This window comes from Lepisosteus platostomus, chromosome 14 (genome assembly GCF_059453375.1).
Source record: "Lepisosteus platostomus isolate fLepPlt1 chromosome 14, fLepPlt1.hap1, whole genome shotgun sequence".
NCBI lineage: Eukaryota > Metazoa > Chordata > Actinopteri > Semionotiformes > Lepisosteidae > Lepisosteus > Lepisosteus platostomus.
This window is the reverse complement of record NC_142624.1, coordinates 15,788,365-15,809,605: the sequence shown is the minus strand read 5'-3', so window position 1 is coordinate 15,809,605 and position 21,241 is coordinate 15,788,365. Positions and strand designations below refer to the sequence as shown.

General features: G+C 38.3%; 1 protein-coding gene across 2 annotated transcripts in view; it reads right to left on the bottom strand.

The window, feature by feature from the left end:
* The window catches only part of stat4 (signal transducer and activator of transcription 4), a 145,585-nt gene that overhangs the window by 104,598 nt on the left and 19,746 nt on the right, over positions 1–21,241 (bottom strand). The window contains exon 3 of one of the 2 annotated variants that reach the window (XM_088607220.1): positions 20,426–20,561. In XM_088607220.1, coding sequence (XP_088463346.1) covers positions 20,426–20,561 — 136 coding nt within the window. Of the gene's footprint in view, positions 1–20,425; positions 20,563–21,241 lie in introns of those variants that run through there. The other variant, XM_088607221.1, reaches the window with a different exon arrangement.

The following is a 21,241-nucleotide window of genomic DNA, read 5'->3' as shown; positions in this document are numbered from 1 at the left end:
TCCCACTGTTGCTAATAAAGTTAAGGTTGTGGTGTGTTGTGGGAGTATAGGTGTACTCCTGATAACCTGTCAAATGATTTAACAGAATCAGAATATTGTTCAATAACAATGTGGGTCACCTTGCTATATAAAATAGAACAGTCTGGAGAAGACCGTTCAGAACAGAGAAGATTATGAGGGAACTAATTTACTTTGGCTCCCTTTGGAGCGGAATGGCAACTAGATGACATCCTTGCAGTAATTAGCTACTGACTACCAAATGGGAAAGATGGGCCCTGTGGCCTCCTCTCATTTGCAACGTTTCTTATGTTCTTTTGTTCTTAAGTGTTTTTGACTGTAATACTAATTATATTCTGTTTCTTCCAACAGGAGGGTTGGCAGAAGCTGTTTAACCTCATTACAGCTGATGTGATAGCTGAGTGCTCAAATCAGGCCCACCCTGATTGATCCTAGGCCTACCCAATCAGTAATTTTTTTTTTCCTGGTTTGCGTTCCATAATTTGCTTTTTAATGTTACATGTTTGATTGTTCCGTCGTATGTAATTTGCAATTGGCTCGCTGTATCTTTTGTGACCAATAAGAAAATTATGTAAATGTAGTGGGCCGTAGCCTAATTGGTCAGACTCTCTTAGAACTACTGTATCTAGCTCTAGGTTTTTGATTTATTAGCCAAGCCAACATGGCAAAACAATTGATACAGCCTGGCTTTCCAAATACAAGTGTTTCTGGAACGCAAGCAGCAGTGCGCACGTTTGCTTGTAGCAGCTCCATACATGCTCGACCTGTAGGAGTTAAGCACGAAGAGGTTCTAAAATTTCTCCTGTAAACAAATTACAAGTTTTGGAATGCAAAAATAAAATTAAGATAATATTGACGGATAGATGCGAGTGTGCATTTTACAGATAACTATTCATATTGTCTCTAATGCCCTGCAGTATTTTTAAGTGAACAATGTTTACAGAGCTAAAATACATCCAAAGTATGTATTTGACGCTTTTATTAGCAGACCATTCCTGCAATTAAAGGTACAATGAATTGGTTAGCACTGTAATGCAAATATACCAATTCAGTGTTAAGTCTTGTAGTTAGTAAGTCACGAATTTCCAAATTAGGTGTCTTTTTGCATCAAAAATAGAATATCAATTTCATGGGTATCATACAAGTTTAAAAGCATCATGAAGAATTAAACAAGATCTTTAGAACTTAATATTTCAATACCTTCACAGTTTTTATTCTCATGGCACCTCACTCGATATTACCCTTGGAGCGATGCATTTACTTCAACCTCTGAAACCCATACATGTGTGCACGTTCTTCTAGTATGATTTTGCTAAAAGTCTGCTGAATATTTAAAGGCAAGGTAAACCCTGCATGGTATTTTAAATACAATATTTCAGACAGATTTTGAATCTTGTGTTTTGCATTGCGCTCATTGTGTTTTGCAATAAAATTTTAACTTCAGAGTAACTCATAAAACTACTCAACAATCTAAAAGCAGGCATACGAAATATTACAAGCAACAAGTGAAAATAAGCTCTTGCAGCTTTTCTTTAGATAAAAACAAAGTCTTCATATGAGAGACCTTTGCAAACTAGCTGTCATTTGAACGGGAATTCTCCGACACTCTAGACAGTGATGAGATTATCGTCAGAATCAATTCCAAGCCCTGACGCCTGCGTCTGGTCTAGAAGGCCAAAACCTCACAACAGAGGTATGCACTGATTGTCTTTTGTGCGTGTCCGCCGTGGCACAATAGCGTTTGGCAGCCTAGGTACAGTAATTGTTGCTTAACCTGTGTGTGTTTGACAAAGAAACAGTATGTATATATAAGGTTATGCTAATTCTACTGCTTCATTATGCTGCTTGAGGATTGGATTGTAAATTGGAGGGGTGCTCCTATGCTGGTAGGACAGTCAGTTAGAGCCCGGACCACCCACTTTTGCACAGGCCCACCCAAAAATCAATTCCTTGCATATGCCCCTGGCTCAAATAACAAATGTCCTGTTTCTACTACTCTTGATGATTTTAGTAATTACCTAGTGTTCCCAACAGAACGTAGTGGAAGATTAATAAAGAAACCTAACTGTTGACATCTGAGAAGAATTTGCCCTAGTGGACCACAAAGTCATCATCTACTGGGTTATGAGGGACAATATTGTGAAAATGGAAATAATTAATTGTAAAAACAAGTTGAAATGTACAGGTGTAAAGAGTACTTGTAAATTGTTTTAATTGGATATTTCAATTGGTTATTAGAGGACCAAGCAATGTCTTTTTGCTGTAGAGTTACACATTGTAATAGTGTATGTTGTGCATTGAAGATGCTGCAGAAATGCAGTAAAAGAAATTCTGTGTTGAACTACACTTAGCAGATTAGTAGTGAGTTGGTGAGGGGATATGATGGGTTTTTAATTGAACTTTCTTTAGAGAGCTCTGTATAATATTTAAGGACCTTATTATGTTGAAGTTATGAAAGGGAGTTGTAAAAGGAACCATTTAGCATGGACCACATATGTTATATAACTTAGTCAGAGGGATAACTTGAGTGATCAGTATGAGAACTGCACTGAGTTACGGTAGTTCATTAGATAAGATGCCCCTGTGGCACGGTTTCTATGCTACAAAATGCCAGTACTATTATAATTTCCTCTTGGCCAATTAATGGCTCAAACCATACAAATGTCACCAACCAGTTTTCTCATCGACGGGAAGGTACATGAATGAGGCCTTCCTTGGTTAACAGTTGGAACTGAAAGGCTAGGCCTGTACAGACCGAACACCTAACCTTGAGCTCACAGAAGCTCAGCACACTAACAGGCATGAGAAAGATGTACCAACAAGGAACACACAAGATATGCAGGAAAGGTTTGTTAAATGAACAAGCTTTGTGATGCAAATAAGGTAGACTTAGGCGGTTGAATCTGTTTTTAATTTTGAGAATTGTGTGTGTGGTGGTGGACTTTGTCATTGTAGAATCTACATTTCTGCAGCTCAAATAAAGGTGGTTCGACTGAACTCCCTCTCTCAAGTTTTCTGATTCCTGGTTTGGATTCTAACAGTCATGTTCTTCTATTTAGGATTAATATTTTATTTCTTTTGTTGTCCTTTCAGGGGTTGGTATAGACCAAGTTATAGAGCAAGCCTTCCGGCAAACAGAATGGGTTTGTTTAAATGTGTGCTACCATTTATTGTTAATAAACATTTGTTTACTAAGCTTTGACTCTGAAATTCTAACTCTATCGCTATAGCTATGCCAGAGAATAAAAAACTATTGCCTCACATTAGACCTACCCCTCAGGTTTATTTGTTTTTATTATATATTTCAATTATTTTATTTCCTGCTCTCTATTTTCCTAACCCCCTATCTTGTAAAATGCGCAGCTACCACACCTGAGGCTAATCAGATCTGCCATTTAAGATCCCCACTCGTTCCCGGACGTTGTTCAAGCTTAGAACTGGAGCATTTACATGACAGTTACAGAAGGATTATTCTTTTCTTTAATATACAATCCTCATGTATAACGAAGAACGATCGCCCTTCCAGACACCTACACACTGGCACTCCACTCACACCCTGACCAAGGATAAGAAGCGCTCTGCCGGTGTTTAGGCAGCACCCTTTCTAACCTGACACTATTACAAGTCCAAGTCTGGAGCGATAAGCCTTTTTGCAGTTTCCACAGGTGAAGAGTGACTCTGGCGGTAAAGGGGATGGGATTGTCCTCTGCCGTCTGCACTCCCTCATCTCCTCCCACATCTGGTAGCTCCTCTGCTAAATCTTCTGAATGCCTGACTTGACAGCCTGTCTCAACTTGCTGTGGTCCGCTGCAATGGTTTCTCATGTTTTAGAGTCGATATTGATAGCCTTCATGGCGCGTTTGCTGACATCTTTGTAACGCAGAGTAGGTCTGCCAGCAGGTCTGGTGCCAGTGGCCAGCTCGCCATACAACAAGTCCTTTGGTATTCAGCCATCTTCCATTCGGCTGACATGACCGAGCCAGCCCAGGCGTCACTGAGACAGGAGAGCAAACATTCTGGGGATGTGCACTTGGGTGAAAATGTCTTTGTTGGGCACACAATCCTTCCATGTGATCCCCAAGATTCTTAGACAACGAGGGTGGAAGGAGTTAAAGCGATGCCCCTGTCTGGTGTACAGTGTCCAGGTCTCTCTGCCATAAAGTAGCATGCTAAGCACGCAGGCCTGGTACACCTTCATCTTAGTGTTGATAGTCAGCATGTGGTTCTCCTAGGCCTTCTTGGAAAGGTGTGCCATCGTGGTTGCTGCTCTACTGATGCGTTTGTTGAGCTCGGCCTCTAAGGACAGGCTGTTGTTGATGGTGGAACCAAGGAAGGTGAACTTCTCCACGACTTCAAGGGTGTGTCCCCCTGTGAATATGCTTGGAGCACTATTGACATCCTGACTCATGATATTGGTCTTCTTCAGGCTAAAAGTGAGGCCAATTCATTGCAGGCACGTGCAAAGCTACTGATAAGTCTCTGAAGACCATCCTCTGAATGTGCGACCAGAGCAGCATCATCAGCAAACAGCATTTCCCTGATCAAAACTTTGTGAACCTTTGTCTTTGCCCGGAGTCGCACCAGGTCGAAAAGCTTCCTATCACTTCTAGTGAAAATATAGAAACCATCCTCGGAGGAACTGAAGGTGTACAAAAGCAACACGCAGCTGTGTTCAATTATAATCATCCTGATTAATCCCTTTCAGCTCACTGTTAATCCTTTAATCGGGCACTAAATCATCCAATTAATCATCCTTTGTATGTTCCAGCAGCCATATCACCCTGCAACTCAAAACTGGCAACCCACTAAAACTAAGCTGGTGTGACCCTGGTCAGTATCTGGATGGAAGATCTTCTGGGAAAAACTAAGTTTGCTGCTAGAAGAGGTATTAATGGGGCCAGCAGGGGGTGCTCACCCTGCAGTCTGTAATGGGGACACTATACTATAAAAAGGCGCTGTCCTTTGGATGAGAAAATCTCACAATGTTTCTCGAAAAGAGTAGGGGTGTAACCCTGGTGTCCTGGCAACTAGGGCAAAGTTTCACATTGGTCCTTACCGATCGTGTTGGCCTCCTAATAATCCCCATCTTTGAATTGGCTTCATTACTCTGTTCTCCTCTCCACTGATGTGTGGTGAGTGTTCTGGTGCACGATGGCTGCTGTTGCATCATCCGGGTAGACGCTGCACATTGGTAGTGGTGGAGAGGAGTCCCCATTACCTGTAAGGCGCTTTCAGTGCAGTGTCCAGAAAAGTGCCAAATAAATGAAGGAATTATTATCATTATTTTCACAATTCCCTATTTAACACAACTGAGGAAGTGCTCCTTCATTGACCTGTTAGAGGTTATACAGCTCTCTGCACAAAATCCACTGGATGTACTAGCAAGTGTACTAGTGCCTCAAGTGCCTGTTCAGTGGCATCCTGCAGAGACTGCTGCAACTACAAAGCCACATCACCATGTTTCCAGTTGGCAGCCCTTTCTCGCCCTTGGTTGCTTTTGGTGAACTCCAACCCTTTCACCTTCAGAAACCTAGAGGACAACTCAAGCCGCAGCACTTGGGTTTCAAACTGCTAAGCTACTGCTGCTTCTTTCAGTGCATATCCATGTTGTAATAGAAAGGGATTTGCAACTTACTACTGTGAGAATTAAGTCTTCCAAATAAACTTTATTTGCTGATAATCATGACCTCTGGCACATGAGGTTGTTTTTCAACATGATAAAGAAGATATTGTCTATATGACATTAGAAAAGTAGAACTTAATTAATCTGGTGCTTTTACCAGTCCACTGTCTGTCATCCCACTGAACTGCCAGCTGGAACTGATTAATACTGGACAATATTAAATACTATGGGATAATCTTGAGAGAATAGTCAATGAAAATAGTGCAACAAAAATAAATACTTTATTGCAGATGGCACTGTATTGTCAACAATAGTCAGAAATAAACATGAAAGGTTATGTATGTGAACTTAAAGTATATGCACTGAGAAACATTAACAGGAAAATAATAGCAAAGCATGTCCTGTTTTATTTCATCTTGAAAGGGCTATAGATTTCCATATCTATTAGAAGTTATATTGACTCTTTACTGCATATTTGTATTTCACAGAATTTCTAGGTAACCAATAGTCTAAATCAGTGGTTCTCAAACTTTTTTCATGACGGAACCCTTTTCTGTCGAAGCTAATGTTGCGGATCCCCAGCAACCTTTTTTCTTACTTTTCAGGATTAGCTATGGAAGTGTTCTGCAAAAAGCAATCTAGGACTGCTATTCAGAGGCAATTTAGCCAATTATTAAGGAAAAAACTATCGATTGCTTTTGTTTTAATTGTAAGCATCGTATTGAGTTTATTTCGGTCATTTATTAATCATATGATAACTTGTCTACGATTAGCACCCCTAGAGTTTAATAAAGCCTAATCACTGAAAGAATTGATGTTCTAACCGCCGGATCAACCAAGTTAAGGTTTTCTTCTGGTCTGAAAACTTTTATATTTTTACACTGTTAGCAAAGCGAAAAAAAATTCACAGATTTATAGAACCAGACGACACTTTCTGTGGTCTAACCGGGCACACATAGGAAAAGAGTTGGTAGCAAAATTAGTAAGTAAAACAGTGAGACAACAATACATGAGGTTTTTAAAAAAGAGTATTGATCAACATTGACTAAAAAGCAGAAACAGAACAAATCTCAGTGTGATGAGTGAGTTTGCCTCTTACAAAAATATATTTGGAGTTATGGGTGTGAATTGCAGTCTCATGTTCGGCTCTGCATCCAATCTGTTGCAATACTTTGTTTTTGTGGAAACGTACAACGAAAATCTGATTTCACACAGATAGGTGGTCGCAAATGGGAAAAGAATAGAAGAGCTCTCTCTGATAGTACTGGATATTCATTTTTGGTGCTGCACCAAAACCTTGCCAACTGCAGTTCATTAAAAGCTGATTGTAAGGAAGAGTCTGAAATCAGGTCAATGAACTTCTCATATACTTGTGACATGAAGTCTCGAGGTTTCCCTGAAACTATGAATGGATTTTTAATCCAGGAGTAATTCTGCAGTTTTTCATCCTGCATGTCTGGGAAGTAATGCATGACAGACTCACATAGGTTGTTTAAATGTTGGATGATTTCTTAACTGAGTTCATCAAGCACTTGGGCGTAATCAAGCTGTTCACAAAAAAATTTAAGTGTTGCAAAACAATCGAGCTCGTGCCTTTGTACGCTGCTGACCCAAACTTCTAGCTTCTTTTTAAAGACACAAATTTTGTTACTGGCTTTGAATACAGTCGTGTGCCTCCCTTGCAATGCCAGATTAACCTAATTAATTTTTGTTAATATGTCCAAGTAGCAAGGATGTGTGTATGCTTGCCATGTCATCGCAGAGGATTTTGAACAGCCTCGTATTCAGTGGTCGGGATTTTATTAAGTTTATAATTTTTACGGCTTCTTTGAGGACATTTTTAAAAGCAAGTGGCATTTTCTTCATAGCAAGTGCATGCCTATGAAGAATACAATGGGAACTGCTGTGATTTAGCTACAACCTTCGCACTGTCCATACAAACGTCAACACAGTTTTCCCACAGTATTCAACGTAATGAATATTTAAACTCCAGTTGTAGTTGTAGTTGTAGTTGTAATGGTTCACACAAAAGAAGGTCTTCTTCCAGAGACTACTGGTGCTGATACCTCATGAACACAAGCAACACTGCTTATCCTGCAACATCTGTTAGAACGCTTTAGGCGGGATATTAGTTCTGTCTAATGCCAAGTCCTTTATACGGCAAGCAACTGTATCATTTGATAGACTGCAGGGTCACTGCAGATATGGACTTTTTGTCCAACATACATTTGACCAGATTGATAGCACATGGCTTTACGAGCTTTTCTGCTATTGTGTGAGCGACATGCGCCGCAACCACCCTGGGAATCACAAAACCAAACCAGCGCTTTATCGACAAACAGTCCTGGTGGTGGAACGACGATGTGCAGCAGGCAACCAAGGCAAAAAAGGACGCCTACAAGACCTGGCGGGAGACAAAATGCCCAGATGATCTTGTACAATACCACGCACTGAAATCCACCGCAAAGTGAACCGTGGCGACTGCAAAGGAGGCGCACTACCAGGACCTCTATAACCAACTGGACACGCCTGGTGGGGCAAACAAGATCTACAAACTTTCGACAGTGTACACACAATCTCATCTGACTTGCGCTACGACAGCACCACTTCCCCGAAGCCTACTGTATGTCAGCTGGACAAAGCTCCTGTAACAAAAGGCCACTAGCTCAGTACGTTGCGCAGCTGGAACCTCAGACACCTTCCCGATCAATGTTGGCATCCACCAAGGCTCAGGCTTGTCTCCTCTGCTCTTCATATTTTGCATGGATACGGTGACCAAAGATATCCAAACAAGGCATCCAAGGACGCTATTGTATGCCGACAATGTTATGCTAGCAAGTGAAACGCGACACGGCCTCGAACAGCAAGTACAGGAGTGGAAGACACGCCTTGAAAGATTCCGGATGAACAAGAAGACAGAGTACTTGGAATGCGGTGATCAAACCGATAGCACAATCGCAGCTGGTGGGGTCCAACTGAACAAAGTGACCCAGTTCAAGTACCTAGGCTTATGTGTCGACTCCGACTGCACTACCCTCCAAGACCCCAAGACGCAAGTCAGTGCCGCTTGGATGAAATGGCGGCAGGTCATTGGAGTACTGTGCGACAAGAAGATCCCTTTTCACCTAAAATCCAAAGTCTACCGCTCAGTGGTCAGACCAGTGGACCTACACGGAACTGAATGCTGGCCAACGACAAAGAAACACGAACGGGCACTCCATACAATGGAAATGAAGATGCTGCGATGGACCCTTGGCTTGACAAGACTAGACCATGTCATGAATGAAGAAGTGCGAAAAACACTCAAAGTCACCACAATCACTGAGAAAATGAGGGAATCGCGCCTGCAATTGTATGGACATGTGCTCCGCAGAAATGATACATCAATGCCAAAGACCGCCCTCGAATTGAATGTGGAAGGCCGCCGGCCCCGTGGACGACCATTTACGCACTGGCTGGTTCGGCTGAAAGACAATATGCTCCTTGCAAAAGTGACCTGCCGAGATGCCGCAGACCGTACGAAGTGGAAAAATCGGTGCAAACAAGCAGACCCCACATAAGTGGGAAAATGCGAAGAAGAAGAAGAAGATACATGTTCAGGAATATTTGTGAATACACAAGAAACAAACAAAGTATGATTGGTTGCAGAAGCAAATAGACATGTCTAATATCAATATGGCTGACATTAAGATTGATTCTGATTGGTTCGTTAAGACATGTCATCACAAAACATGGTACTGCCTCAACCCTGGAAAATTCTACTTAGTTCTACAAATTTCTTTTAAAAAAAAAGTATTTTCTGAGAAAGTAATGAAACAAGCAGAAATGACACTAGATTCTAGCGTAAAGAAGAAAATATATCAACTAAATGCGATTTATGTATTTTTAGCTTATGTAAGTAAATAAATGCAGTGCGATATAGTAATAGTTCAAATACATTCAACGCGTATGTTTATTATCTGTGGACAGGAAAGAGTTCTGTTTACGTTATGGAGACTGTTTAACATGGCCATGTGTTAATAGTTGAATAATATTGTTTCTTATAATGTTATTACTTTTTAATTTGTATAACTTTTGCCCCCCATGGTAAGCAAGAGTGCTGCAAGAGAGCTTTCCCTTTTTTTCACGCTTTCTTTTTCTTTTTCTTTCTCTTGTGGTTGCAGTAATTAATTAATGCAGTCTAAGCAATTTGTCTACCTAGTAACATGCTATTATCTATCTCTCATTGCGAGAGTTTTTGAGATTTTGCCGGATGGAGAAATGGCAAAAATGTGTATGCCCAAATGAGATAGAAGAACAGATGGAAGAGGAAATTTCATCCCACAGCTTTGAGGTACCTTCTGGCTCTAGCAGTGAAAGTACAGAAATTTATTCAGAGATCGAATTTGAAGATGTTTCTGACTTTGGAGCCTGGCAAAGCCTTCGTAACTCACATTTTTTTATTAATGTTTTTATTCATAGCAATTTTTTATTTTTTTTGTAGCCTATGTGAGAGCTCACGGAACCCCTGCTGACATCCCGCAGAATTGAGAACCACTGGTCTAAATGTTTATGAAATAAAATTATCACTAAATAATTAAGTAAAGACATTATTGCTTTTTTAGAAATTTGGCAATGCTAGCATGAAACACTTACAATATTTATTGTTTTATTGTGTTACTGACTAGTAAACATATCTTAACAACACTCAGTATAAAACTAAACATATCAGTGAATAATATTTTTTCTGATACTGGACTTGAATACTTTTGGGATATATCGATACTTGAATGAAAACGTATAAACACAAGATACAAGCAGTATTCATATTGTTTAAGAAATAAATTTACAGCATCAGTTCACTAATTATTGTATTATACCTTTTATGAAAACCCCTCTTTACTTACATACCAGAAATAACAAGGAAAGTGTCACTGATGTCAGAAGGGACAAATGTGGAATGGCAGGAGAGCGGCGTAGCGGCGAGACAGGAGTTAGCCCCGGGCTCAGCTGTTCAGGAAATGCTGTATAGAAACCTATGCCCTCAAGCCATGGACAGGAGCAACCTGGTGCTAGGCGGGTCTAGGGACATTCGAACCTCAATGCTGAGTGAGGAGCAGAGCAGAAACAGGAAGTAAATAGGCTACACAACAAGACACACGGGAAAGACATGAATAATCACAGGGAACTAGGAACAGGACAGAAGTAGAGTGCCCTCTAGGTGTATTAGGTGTGACAGAAAGGAATTCCCCACTAACATATAATGTAATATAATGTGTGAAAATATTATGTTACTTTTAGTGCTGTACAAATCAATAGGATCATTAGAATTGAATTAAATGACTTTTCCAATGTGCTGTAAAAACACATCTTTACACATCTTCTTCTAGAAAATAAGAAAGTAGTGGCACAACAAACGTAAGCTGAAAACCATAAGTATTCCAAGTGAGTTCAAGTACTTGAGTACTTAGTAGTGAGTTTTTTGATGGACTACAGTATAAAAGTATAAAAAGGAGAGACATGTACATTAATTTTACGGGAAGAACTTCGATCAACAAATTTGTTTGGTAACCATTTGGTAACCCAGCCTTAACTGACAACAGTGCTTTACCACACAAAACCAGAGTTTTTGAAGTGAGGATGTACAGAATGTACAGAAAAGCAAAACCCCCTGTGAGAACAGTCTTTGATGAATGGCATTTAATTACAGCACAGGTTTATGCACAAATCTTGCACAAGTAATGGGCATAAGCCAACTTTTGTCCTCATCCAAAAGCATATGTCCTTATAAGACAGTTTACCATTTTATATTTTATTTTACCAGTTACAATAACAGACGGGCACATGACTATATATTGTCTGCTCAACCTTCCCATGTTCAACCACAATACACTCAAGTCAGTAAAACAATTATTCTGATCACTCTAGAAGCTAAACAACAGCTTTCAAAGTCATTTAAAAAAATGATCACTCTCAGACGCAAATGAGCCTCATACACAAAACACATGAAATTTTAAAGAGTGATAATTTCCCAACAATTGTAGTTTCTACTGCAATTTAACTTTCATTAAGTGTCTTGGTGTTTAAGGATCACTTAAATTGGATACAGGTTTGATGGGTAAAAGAACCGTTACAGTTCTAGTTTTTCTTTTTCTTTCTACATTTACATTGTAACTGTTGATGGAAAACTAGAGGAAAAAAGAAAGCCACAATAGTTTTGAATTGTAAGTTATCTAGAGCTGCAATTGTAAGTCAGCTACACCAATTGTCAAAGAAGTGGCTTGTGAGGTCCCTGAAAATAAAAAGCTACACAATCTGACAGGCAAAAGAGTCAACAAGATAAAATATTGAATGACAATCCAATCTTTATATTTCATGTACTCGCAAGTCTGCATTGTCACATATAACTGTTCAATAAGAAGTACTTGAAACTTTCTCATGTATCTTACAAGTTTTAGCTGTGAGGTTATTTTGGTTAAAAATAAAAAAACTGCAGCAACAACAAAAATGCAACACAGGTCATGTTCAAAATACCTTTTTGCTATGCTTCAACTTCCTTAATTCAAGCAGCACCTTCAGTAGAACAGGATGTCTAAAACCACAATTTTCCATTCTGAGAACTGCCTTTCACAGTAAAATTGATAAAAACAATCTTGTGCGTATCTTAAATTCACCTTTTCTAACAAAGTGAAGACCACATATCAACATAGGAGGCCCATCTTTTCAACTACTGTTTATTTTCTGTTTTATCAAGTTAAAGCTTGTTGCTCCAACATCATCTTGCCATTTAAAATTATTTACATTAATGTAGGAAATATGGACATAGAAAGCAAAGAGGAATCAAATATAACACTTGCAATACTTCAAAATATACATGGAATGTGATTGCCACTGTTGTACTATTTGTGTAAATTTGCTTTTGCATTTAAAAGTGTACATAAGTGAGAGGCATATTCACCTTATTGGTGACACAATCAAGATAAAGTTGTAATATGAGACAGACTTCTCTTGTTTTTAAAGGAAATGAAGAGATCTCTTCCAATACCAGCTGTAACACAACTGAACAATGTTAAATAACTGGAGTGTCTATGTCAAAATTAAATACAGCACTGAGCAAAATTAGTATAATACTGAAAGACAAATTACAATTTTTTTGATTTATAGAACCTAATGAACTAAACCTCTAAAGCCTGCATCCTCCACTTGAATTACTAAGAAGTTTGCAGGTATCTTTATCACAAAGAGTTCACAAAACATTACTGCACAAAATTGTAATGTAAATATTTTTAATAAAAAACTTGAATGTTGAAATAGAACATGTTTATGGGTTAAAGAACCTAAATGTCAGCAAATCAGCATGCAATAACCAAAACCTAAAATATGTCGATTGCATTAAGTATTCAGCCCTCTGAGTCAAAACGTAGCAGGGGTAGCTTAGGCAGCAATTACAGCTATAAGACATTTTCGAAAAGACTTTACTAATCTACTGATTTTCTATAAGTTTCACTCAGGAGTTTAGGCCACACAGGGACATATAATGTCTTCTAATGTGGCTTCAGTGTAGCTTTGGCTCTGTGCTTTTAGTCATAGTCCTGCTGAAAGATAATATTTTCATCCCAATTTCATCCCTTTCTTAGAGATTGCATGAATACATATAGAAAATGACTATTCATAAAATCCCAGTGATCCTTACTTATTTTCCTGAGGTGTGTCAGTGAGAAAAAGGAGGAACAAGATAGCAGAACTGCAAAGATTATTATACTTTAATGGTCAAAAGCTGTGTGTTAATCAAAAAGGGGAGCAGAGTGTAAGAGAGAGAATGTAGCAGCACTTAGCAGTCCAAGAGAAAATGCAGCAGAGACAGAAAGAAAATGTCTCCTGGTTACATAGAGGGAGAGAAATGGACTAACAATGAATAAAAAAAAAACATTTTACAATGTGTAATCTTAAACAAATATGGATATTCAAATTAAAAAGGGCATGTGAACTAAAAAATATTGACTCACATTCATGAAATAACTGAATATGGTATTCTTACATGCAATTGTATCTAATGTAAATGTAGCTTCTGTTCCCTAAAGCTACCGTATGTATTGTGTTCTAAATATTTTAGCAGTTTTCTTTAATAAAATTGGTCCTCTGGGCTGCATAGGCATCCTCTTTAGAACCCCCAAAGGACAAAATGAGACTGATTTTTTTTTAACATAACATCAATTCACAGCATTAACAGTTAAAATAGACATTATTACGTGGCTTAAGTCTTTCTGCAACTTAGGGGGTGGGGGGAGAGCGTCACATATGCTGCTTGATTCATACCACAAAAATATTGGGAAAAAGACAATTTCCAAATAAAGGAATACATTCTTTATTATGTCAATGTTGATTATTCCACCTCCTCCAGTCTTACTCTGTAAAAGCTTCTTCTTGTTGGCCAATATTAGGGAAGTTTTTCATTCAGAGGATTGCACTACAATATATTGTAAAGTACCACTGCATAAATCACTGACGCATAAAACAATATTGTACAACTAACAATAGCTTTAAAGAGGAGCTCCACTTAAATGCCATAATGATATCAATTAAATAATAATAAATTAAATAACATTTGCATGCTCATGCAATTATAATAGTTTGTTTTATCTTGAGAAATTTCATTGGTTTTCGTAATTAACTTCCGCATTCAATTTATCATAAATTCTTTGCCAGACTTTTTCTCTGGCTTTTGGATTGGCTATAGAATATCCCGTTGCTCTTACAACAGAATCAATGCTCATAGTTTTCCTTAAAGAACTTCATGGTCACTGGATTCAATAGTCAAGGTAATTCATGGTCACTGTATATTTTTTTCCATGATTTTGCTGACTTAGATGAAGGATGCAATGTTCACCTCTCCTGCCTACTGAAGTGTGGCATTAACCTAGAGCTAGTCAGTTTGTATAAACTGTTGCTTTATCCTGGTAACTTAAACATGAGTTTGCCTTCATGAAACTGAGTTAACCTGAGTTAGGGTGGGTCAGGTTAATTCTATCTAGATAAGTTGATAAATTCCTGAATTAGTTCAACTTATTTCATGAAGCAGCCCCAGGTGGGACACGTGAGGTGAGTTTTCTCATTATGTTGTTGGGTGTCAGAAACAAATTCATTGTAGTAGCCTACACTTTTTGCTAATACTTTTTCAATTAATATAATTTAAAAGAGCTCTTTAAAAATAAAACAATGAACAAAACAGTGGATTAAATATTTTATTTAGGTGGATGCTGCACATTGGTGGTGGTGGAGGGGACCCCTGTAATTTACATTTAAATTGCCTGTAAAGCGCTTTAAGTGGAGTGTCCAGAAAAGCACTATATAAGTGTAAGCAATTATTATAATTAATACCTGGAATCAGAGAAACACCCTACAAGAAGAGCAACTGTTGAGGCCTTTAAAATGTACACAGCTGAATTGGATAGCATTATCCAATCAACTATGAGCCCAGAACATTAACTGCATTTCCCTTTAATCAGACAAGACACAGAACCACTCTCCAAGAGACCAGACATAAGACATAGATTATGATTTGTGTCATGGGTAGAAAACAGTGGATAGAGTGACAATTATACTGCTCCTTGAAGGTTGGATCATGACTAGTGGGGTAGTCTAGATGTTATTCATGTGCATCAGGATCCTACAGTAGGGACTGAATGGGTTTAGAGACATTGAAATCTGTTGGGGAAGCAGGAAATTCCACCAAAAGCTTACCTATCCATGCAAACATCCTTAAACTTTGTAATGCTCCTGGTTTTTTTACATGTGCTTACATGTAAGCCATATACAGTATGCTAAATTCAGCTTTCTTTTCTTTTTAGCTTAAAAGAGAATAATGTCTCAGGACCTCATGATCTTCAAAAAGGTGGATATGTAGTGGAAAGGTGAGGGTAAGGGAATTGGAAAACTTGGGAGGTGATATTTGATTCAGGCTTGACATTCGACCCACATGTGCAGCATATTGTCAGAACATCATTCTTTCACCTCAGAAATATCGCTAGACTACGCCCTATGTTATCGCTAACTGTGGCTGAAAAGCTGATCAACACATTTGTCTCCTCCCGAATTACTGTAATGCTCTACTCGCTGGGGTTTCTAAATCCACATTGAACAAACTCCAGTATGTCAAAAATTTGGCATCCAGAATCCTGACCAGGTCTAGTGCAAGTGAACACATTACTCCTTCCTCAAGTCAAGTTTCATGTCAACTTCAAAATCCTCATGCTCACCTACTGTATAAGGCTCTGCATGGCTTGGCACCTTCGTACCTGTCTGAGCTACTATCATCCTACTCCCCACCTCGCAACCTTCGCTCTTCTAATTCTGGTCTCCTATCTGTTCCCCAAGTCTGTCTACACTATGGGTGACAGGGCCTTCTACTGTTATACCCCCAAAACCCTGGTACTCTATCGCCAAAGATATCAGAGTCACCTTCCATAAACTCCTTCAAATCCAGACACAAAATTTTCTTCTTTAGAAGAGCCTTTACTTACCTAGTTCCATTCTTTACCCCTCTGCTTCTACTTTTCTTATTACCACCATCCACAGTCTCCGCTTTATATTGTAATTGTGTTTTATATTGTGTATTCTTTTTATTTATTGTTGTCATTCTTTAAAACGCTTTGAGAAGCCACCTTTAAAGGTGCTATATAAAATAAAGTTTATTATTGGTTCTGTTCTTTATCCCTCTCCTCCTACTGTATTCAGTATTAGTGTATTATTGTTGTTGTGGCTCTGTAAATGTTTTGATAAGTGACCTTTAAAGGCTCAATACAAAATAAAGTTTATTATTATATTATTAAACGTATATTATTACACCATTAATTAAGTGTTATTAATTACTACTAATATTTCTGTTGCCTTGACAAAGCAGCTTGGGCTGTGTAAAAGCAATGGAATGCAGCTACAAGGGGCCCATCTGTTAAGAAACAACTTCCAGGTCTGGAATACAGCCCAGGACACTGTAAAGCTGTGTCCATTCTGAAATTAACTAATGATATACAGTATAGTGCGGTTTTGGGTCCACTCAGTCTGCTATTCACCTAATGCCAAAGACAATGGGGCAGAGGTCATTGTCCACTCAAAAGATGATCCGGCAATAATAATAATAATTAATAATAATTGCTTACACTTATATAGCGCTTTTCGGGACACTCCACTCAAAGTGCTTTACAGGTAATGGGGACTCCCCTCAACCACCACCAATGTGCACCATCCACCTGGATGACACGACAGCAGCCATAGTGCGCCAGAACGCTCACCACACATCAGCCATTAGTGGGGAAGAGAACAGAGTAATGAAGCCAATTCATATATGGAGATTATTAGGAGGCCATGATTGTTAAGGGCCAATGGGAAATTTGGCCAGGACGCTGGAGTTACACCCCTACTCTTTTCGAGAAACGCCCTGGGATTTTTAATGACCACAGAGAGTCGGGACCTCGGTTTTAGGCATCATACCAACAACGGCGCCTTTTTACAGTATAGTGTCCCCGTCACTATACTGAGGCATTAGGACCCACATAGACCACAAGGTAAGCACCCCCTGCTGGCCCCACTAACACCTCAGAACTGCAGGATGCATACCAGAACTATACCTGAAAACTGTGATGTAGTACCTTAAAAGCTAGCTCCCAACTCATTTTTGTAAATTAAATCACTGGTTCCTTTTCTCTCTCAAATGAACTGGCAACTCTGACTTCACCAACCATGTGACTGCAAACAGTCTGAATCAGGACATAACTTTTTTTTCAAGACACCATGCCAAGAGAGTGAGTTAGTGAAGCACAGAATTCTGCCCAAGATATTCTTTCTGCAACAGGCGAAATCTTGTGCTCGTGAACCAATTGTTATTTCTGCCTGATCAATGAAATTGACACTTGACACAAGACTTTTTTGTCAACATTCTGCATATCCAAGTACAGTGGATATAAAAAGTCTACACACCCTTATTGAAATTGCAGGATTTTTTGACATACAGCCAGAAATCAAGATAAATCATGTCAGATATTTTTCCATCTTTAATGTGACCTTGCAACCAACAAAATTCAAGAGCACAGAGTAAAGAGGTGATGAAACTGGATTACTTACAACCTTGCATAAATAGTTCCAGTGGCAAGCTTGAAATCAAAAACATACGTTTGGCCAAAGGATCTTTGAATATAAAACGTCTTTATTCACATTATAATAATTCTCAACAATTGAACTATAATTCCAAACATATTCAATAGTTAGTATGCATATTTACTTGTATCTGAGAATATGTACATTAACTATATGAGACTCATAAAATCCACAAAGTAGACTATAACATGTTAATGTTGATATTTTAACTCCAATTAACTCTTTGCGTTATAATCCCTGAGTGATTAGGTTGTTTTACACTGCATGAAAAAAGCAAGATTGTTGATAAAATGGAACCCTACTAAGTGCTGGTGGTGGCAGTTTACTGCACACTTTCTATCTACAGAAGGAACCTGCCACACTACTTGCTCTATATGCATGCAATGTAAACTCTCCTTAACTTCACACTTAAGTTGAGTTATATGTAAAATCAGGATAGGGTGTATTTTGCTTGATTCATTTCCCCTCAGTTTTGACAGGATTCCCAGGTTCTTGCTGATAGGGAACAGCCCCATTACCTAATACAACCACCACTATGCTTGACGGTAGGGATGGCGTTTACTGAGTGATGCTTCATGTTGGGTTAATGTCAGTCATACCACTTTGCATTAGGACAAAAAAGTTCCATATTTTTCAAAACCTTTACCTTGGATTTGTAGTATCCTTAAATTTTTTTGTTTCAAACTCTGAACATGCAGAACTTTTCTGTGTTTTTTTTTAAATTACTTCTTTTTGTCACAGGTTTGTCAAATAACCAGGATGTTCTTGACTCATTGACATTTTCCCCCTTCTCAAACACTGACCATTGTAGCTCTTTTAAAGGTGGCATCCTGTAGCAGATCATCCTTACTGGGTAGTGCGCTATGGAGGACCTATATAAATAAACCTTCCTGGTGTAGGGTAGAATTAGGCTAAGGCCAGAACTATCCTGTTTTTTCAATCACACCAACTGAGAAGCTCTGCATCCTTCTCATCTTTTCAATTTCCTAGAATACTCTAACTATTAAGTGATCCTGTTTGTCCAGTAGTGCCATTATACTGGCACAGCAACAGTGACAGTTTGATCTAATTTAATGAAAGATGTACCAGGAGCTTGTAGATGTGGTTACAATACCTCCATCATGTGTTAACTTATTTAATAGAGAAAAATCATCTTGAAACAGCTGAAGCTGATTCTGCAAATAACACCTTATTTAGCTTTGTCTGTCTCTGAAGTGTCCAAACACCACCCACTAGTGCCTAATCTCTTATTAACATCCCAATTCCAGCTACTTCGCTACATATCCCCCTTTCCAGTTCAATCCAATGGAGATTGCTACAGTTACTGCAAAGCAAAAAAAAAACCTAGATAGAGCATCAGCATTACTATATTGAGACGCCATGAGGTAATAGATTGTAAAAAAGAATGGCAGCACAGCCAGGAACTACTGTGGTCTCTATGGGATAGTTCATACCTCGAAAACAGTATGGGGTGCTCTCAAGTGTAGGTCATCCTACACCTGAGAGCTCCTCGACCCATTTCATATGCATCTGTGTATACTTGGACAGTTTTTGTAAAACCTAACACTGTGGGTACAGAATTTTTATACATCACCAGAGTCAAATTTAAAAATGTCTCAGGAGTCCTATACTGTACTTTATCAGGACCAAATATCTTGGTAGGCTTCATATGTGGCACCAGCTGCAAATCTAGGAATGAAGTGGTGATAATAGCCAATAAGCCCTACAAAAGCTGGCATTTCTTTTTTAGTCCAATTTTAGAGTTGAATCGGGACACCTACTCCATAATGCAGACATCTGTTAATAAGCTCTGCAATATTTTTCGAGTTTACCAGTAACATTGTGTCCCCAGTACTGTCTTTTCTGACAGTCTTTTAAATGACCATCCCAGTCTTTAGTATGAATAATAGCTTCAAAGTAAGCAGAAGCAAACAAAAGTATAATTTCAAGGATCCTATCTTTGGAATGTTATGTGTTTACATAGGTCCTTCCTATGTAAACCAAAAGAAAAGACCATATATTGTTAGATCCCTATATTAAAACTACGGTTTCGTCAGACACAGACAGAGGCCATTCAACTATTTGTGTGATTCGTCAAAGTAAAAGTGTACAGTACATCTGAACTCATTCAGGATTGCCATAGTAAATGGGGTGAATACTTATGCAATCAACATATTTAATCCTTTGCTGATAATTTCCTTCACTGGCTCTCTGAAGCTTATTTTTAACGAAAAAAATAATAAAAATATTGCAATAAAGAAAATTGTCTTCAATAATAATTTTGACGATGTGAATATTTTTTAGTATGTTCTGTGCTTAATTTATTATTTGTTTCATATGAACAGGTTTAAGCAGCCAACCTCTGTAACTTTGTTAAAAAGAGAAATTGATGCAAAAGTTCTGCAAACAAATAACTGCGACACACATGAAAACTAAGTCAAAGTAGTTTTCTGGAAAAACATGAAGAGGGATATCTTTCCACAAACTAACACCACTTGTATGAAACTTGTTTTAAATCAATATTGCTAAGGCTTATTCACTACAATCTTTGTTGGCAAAAATAATCTACCGAGTACAGCAGAACCAAACATGAACATTTTTAACATTCTTGGATGCTCTTATTAGCCTGTGAAAATTAAACAATATTGGATTTACCTGAAGCTGTTGTTTTATTCTTTTCAGGTTGTGTCTTTGCAGAAAGTTCTGCTCTTGGGAGCACTGCTTTTCCAATTGTAACAACAGATTGTGAAAGAGAACAGTGGCCATCGATTCATGGTTTGCTGCAGTATCCCTGATTTAAAAAAGAAATAAGAAGTTAAATTTTTCTATAATAAATTCTTAATTCCATTCACAAAGCAAATCCGTACTTTTTAGTATACTGACAATAATTAAGGCAGAGGAAAAGTGGCTATACAAAACATATTGTGCATAATAGTTTAAACTGAAAAGGATGAAGAAAAGACTTTTGGGCAGCAATAAACCTATTGAGATATCTTCAGCTAAAGTTCATGCTCTATATACAATTCTAAATTAACTGATGGGAAAGATTTCTGGAAGCAGAAGATGTATTGTTTACAGGGTCCCATTGTAACAGCGTCCCAGTCAGAAGAAAACCTAATACATCCATTTTGCATTTCCACTTTTATCCATGTTCTTTTAAACAGACAACCATAAACAGATGATGCTACTCTCCTTAAACCATATCCTATAAGCTACGATTCTGTCAGAGAGTGGTTCTACATATCCCATGTAACTTAATTATGTGCAATTTTGTTTGCTATGCAGTAGATGTCTTCCAGCTGTGTCTTTTGCGCCACAGCGATAAGTGATAAGCACAATGAAAACACAATGAAATAAAATACTACTAAGTACATGACAACTCAGCACCTGCCCACTGATACTATCAGGCCATTAACTTTTCGTGTATTGTGTCTTCTTATTTGAAATGCATTGTGTATCAAATTCAATCTG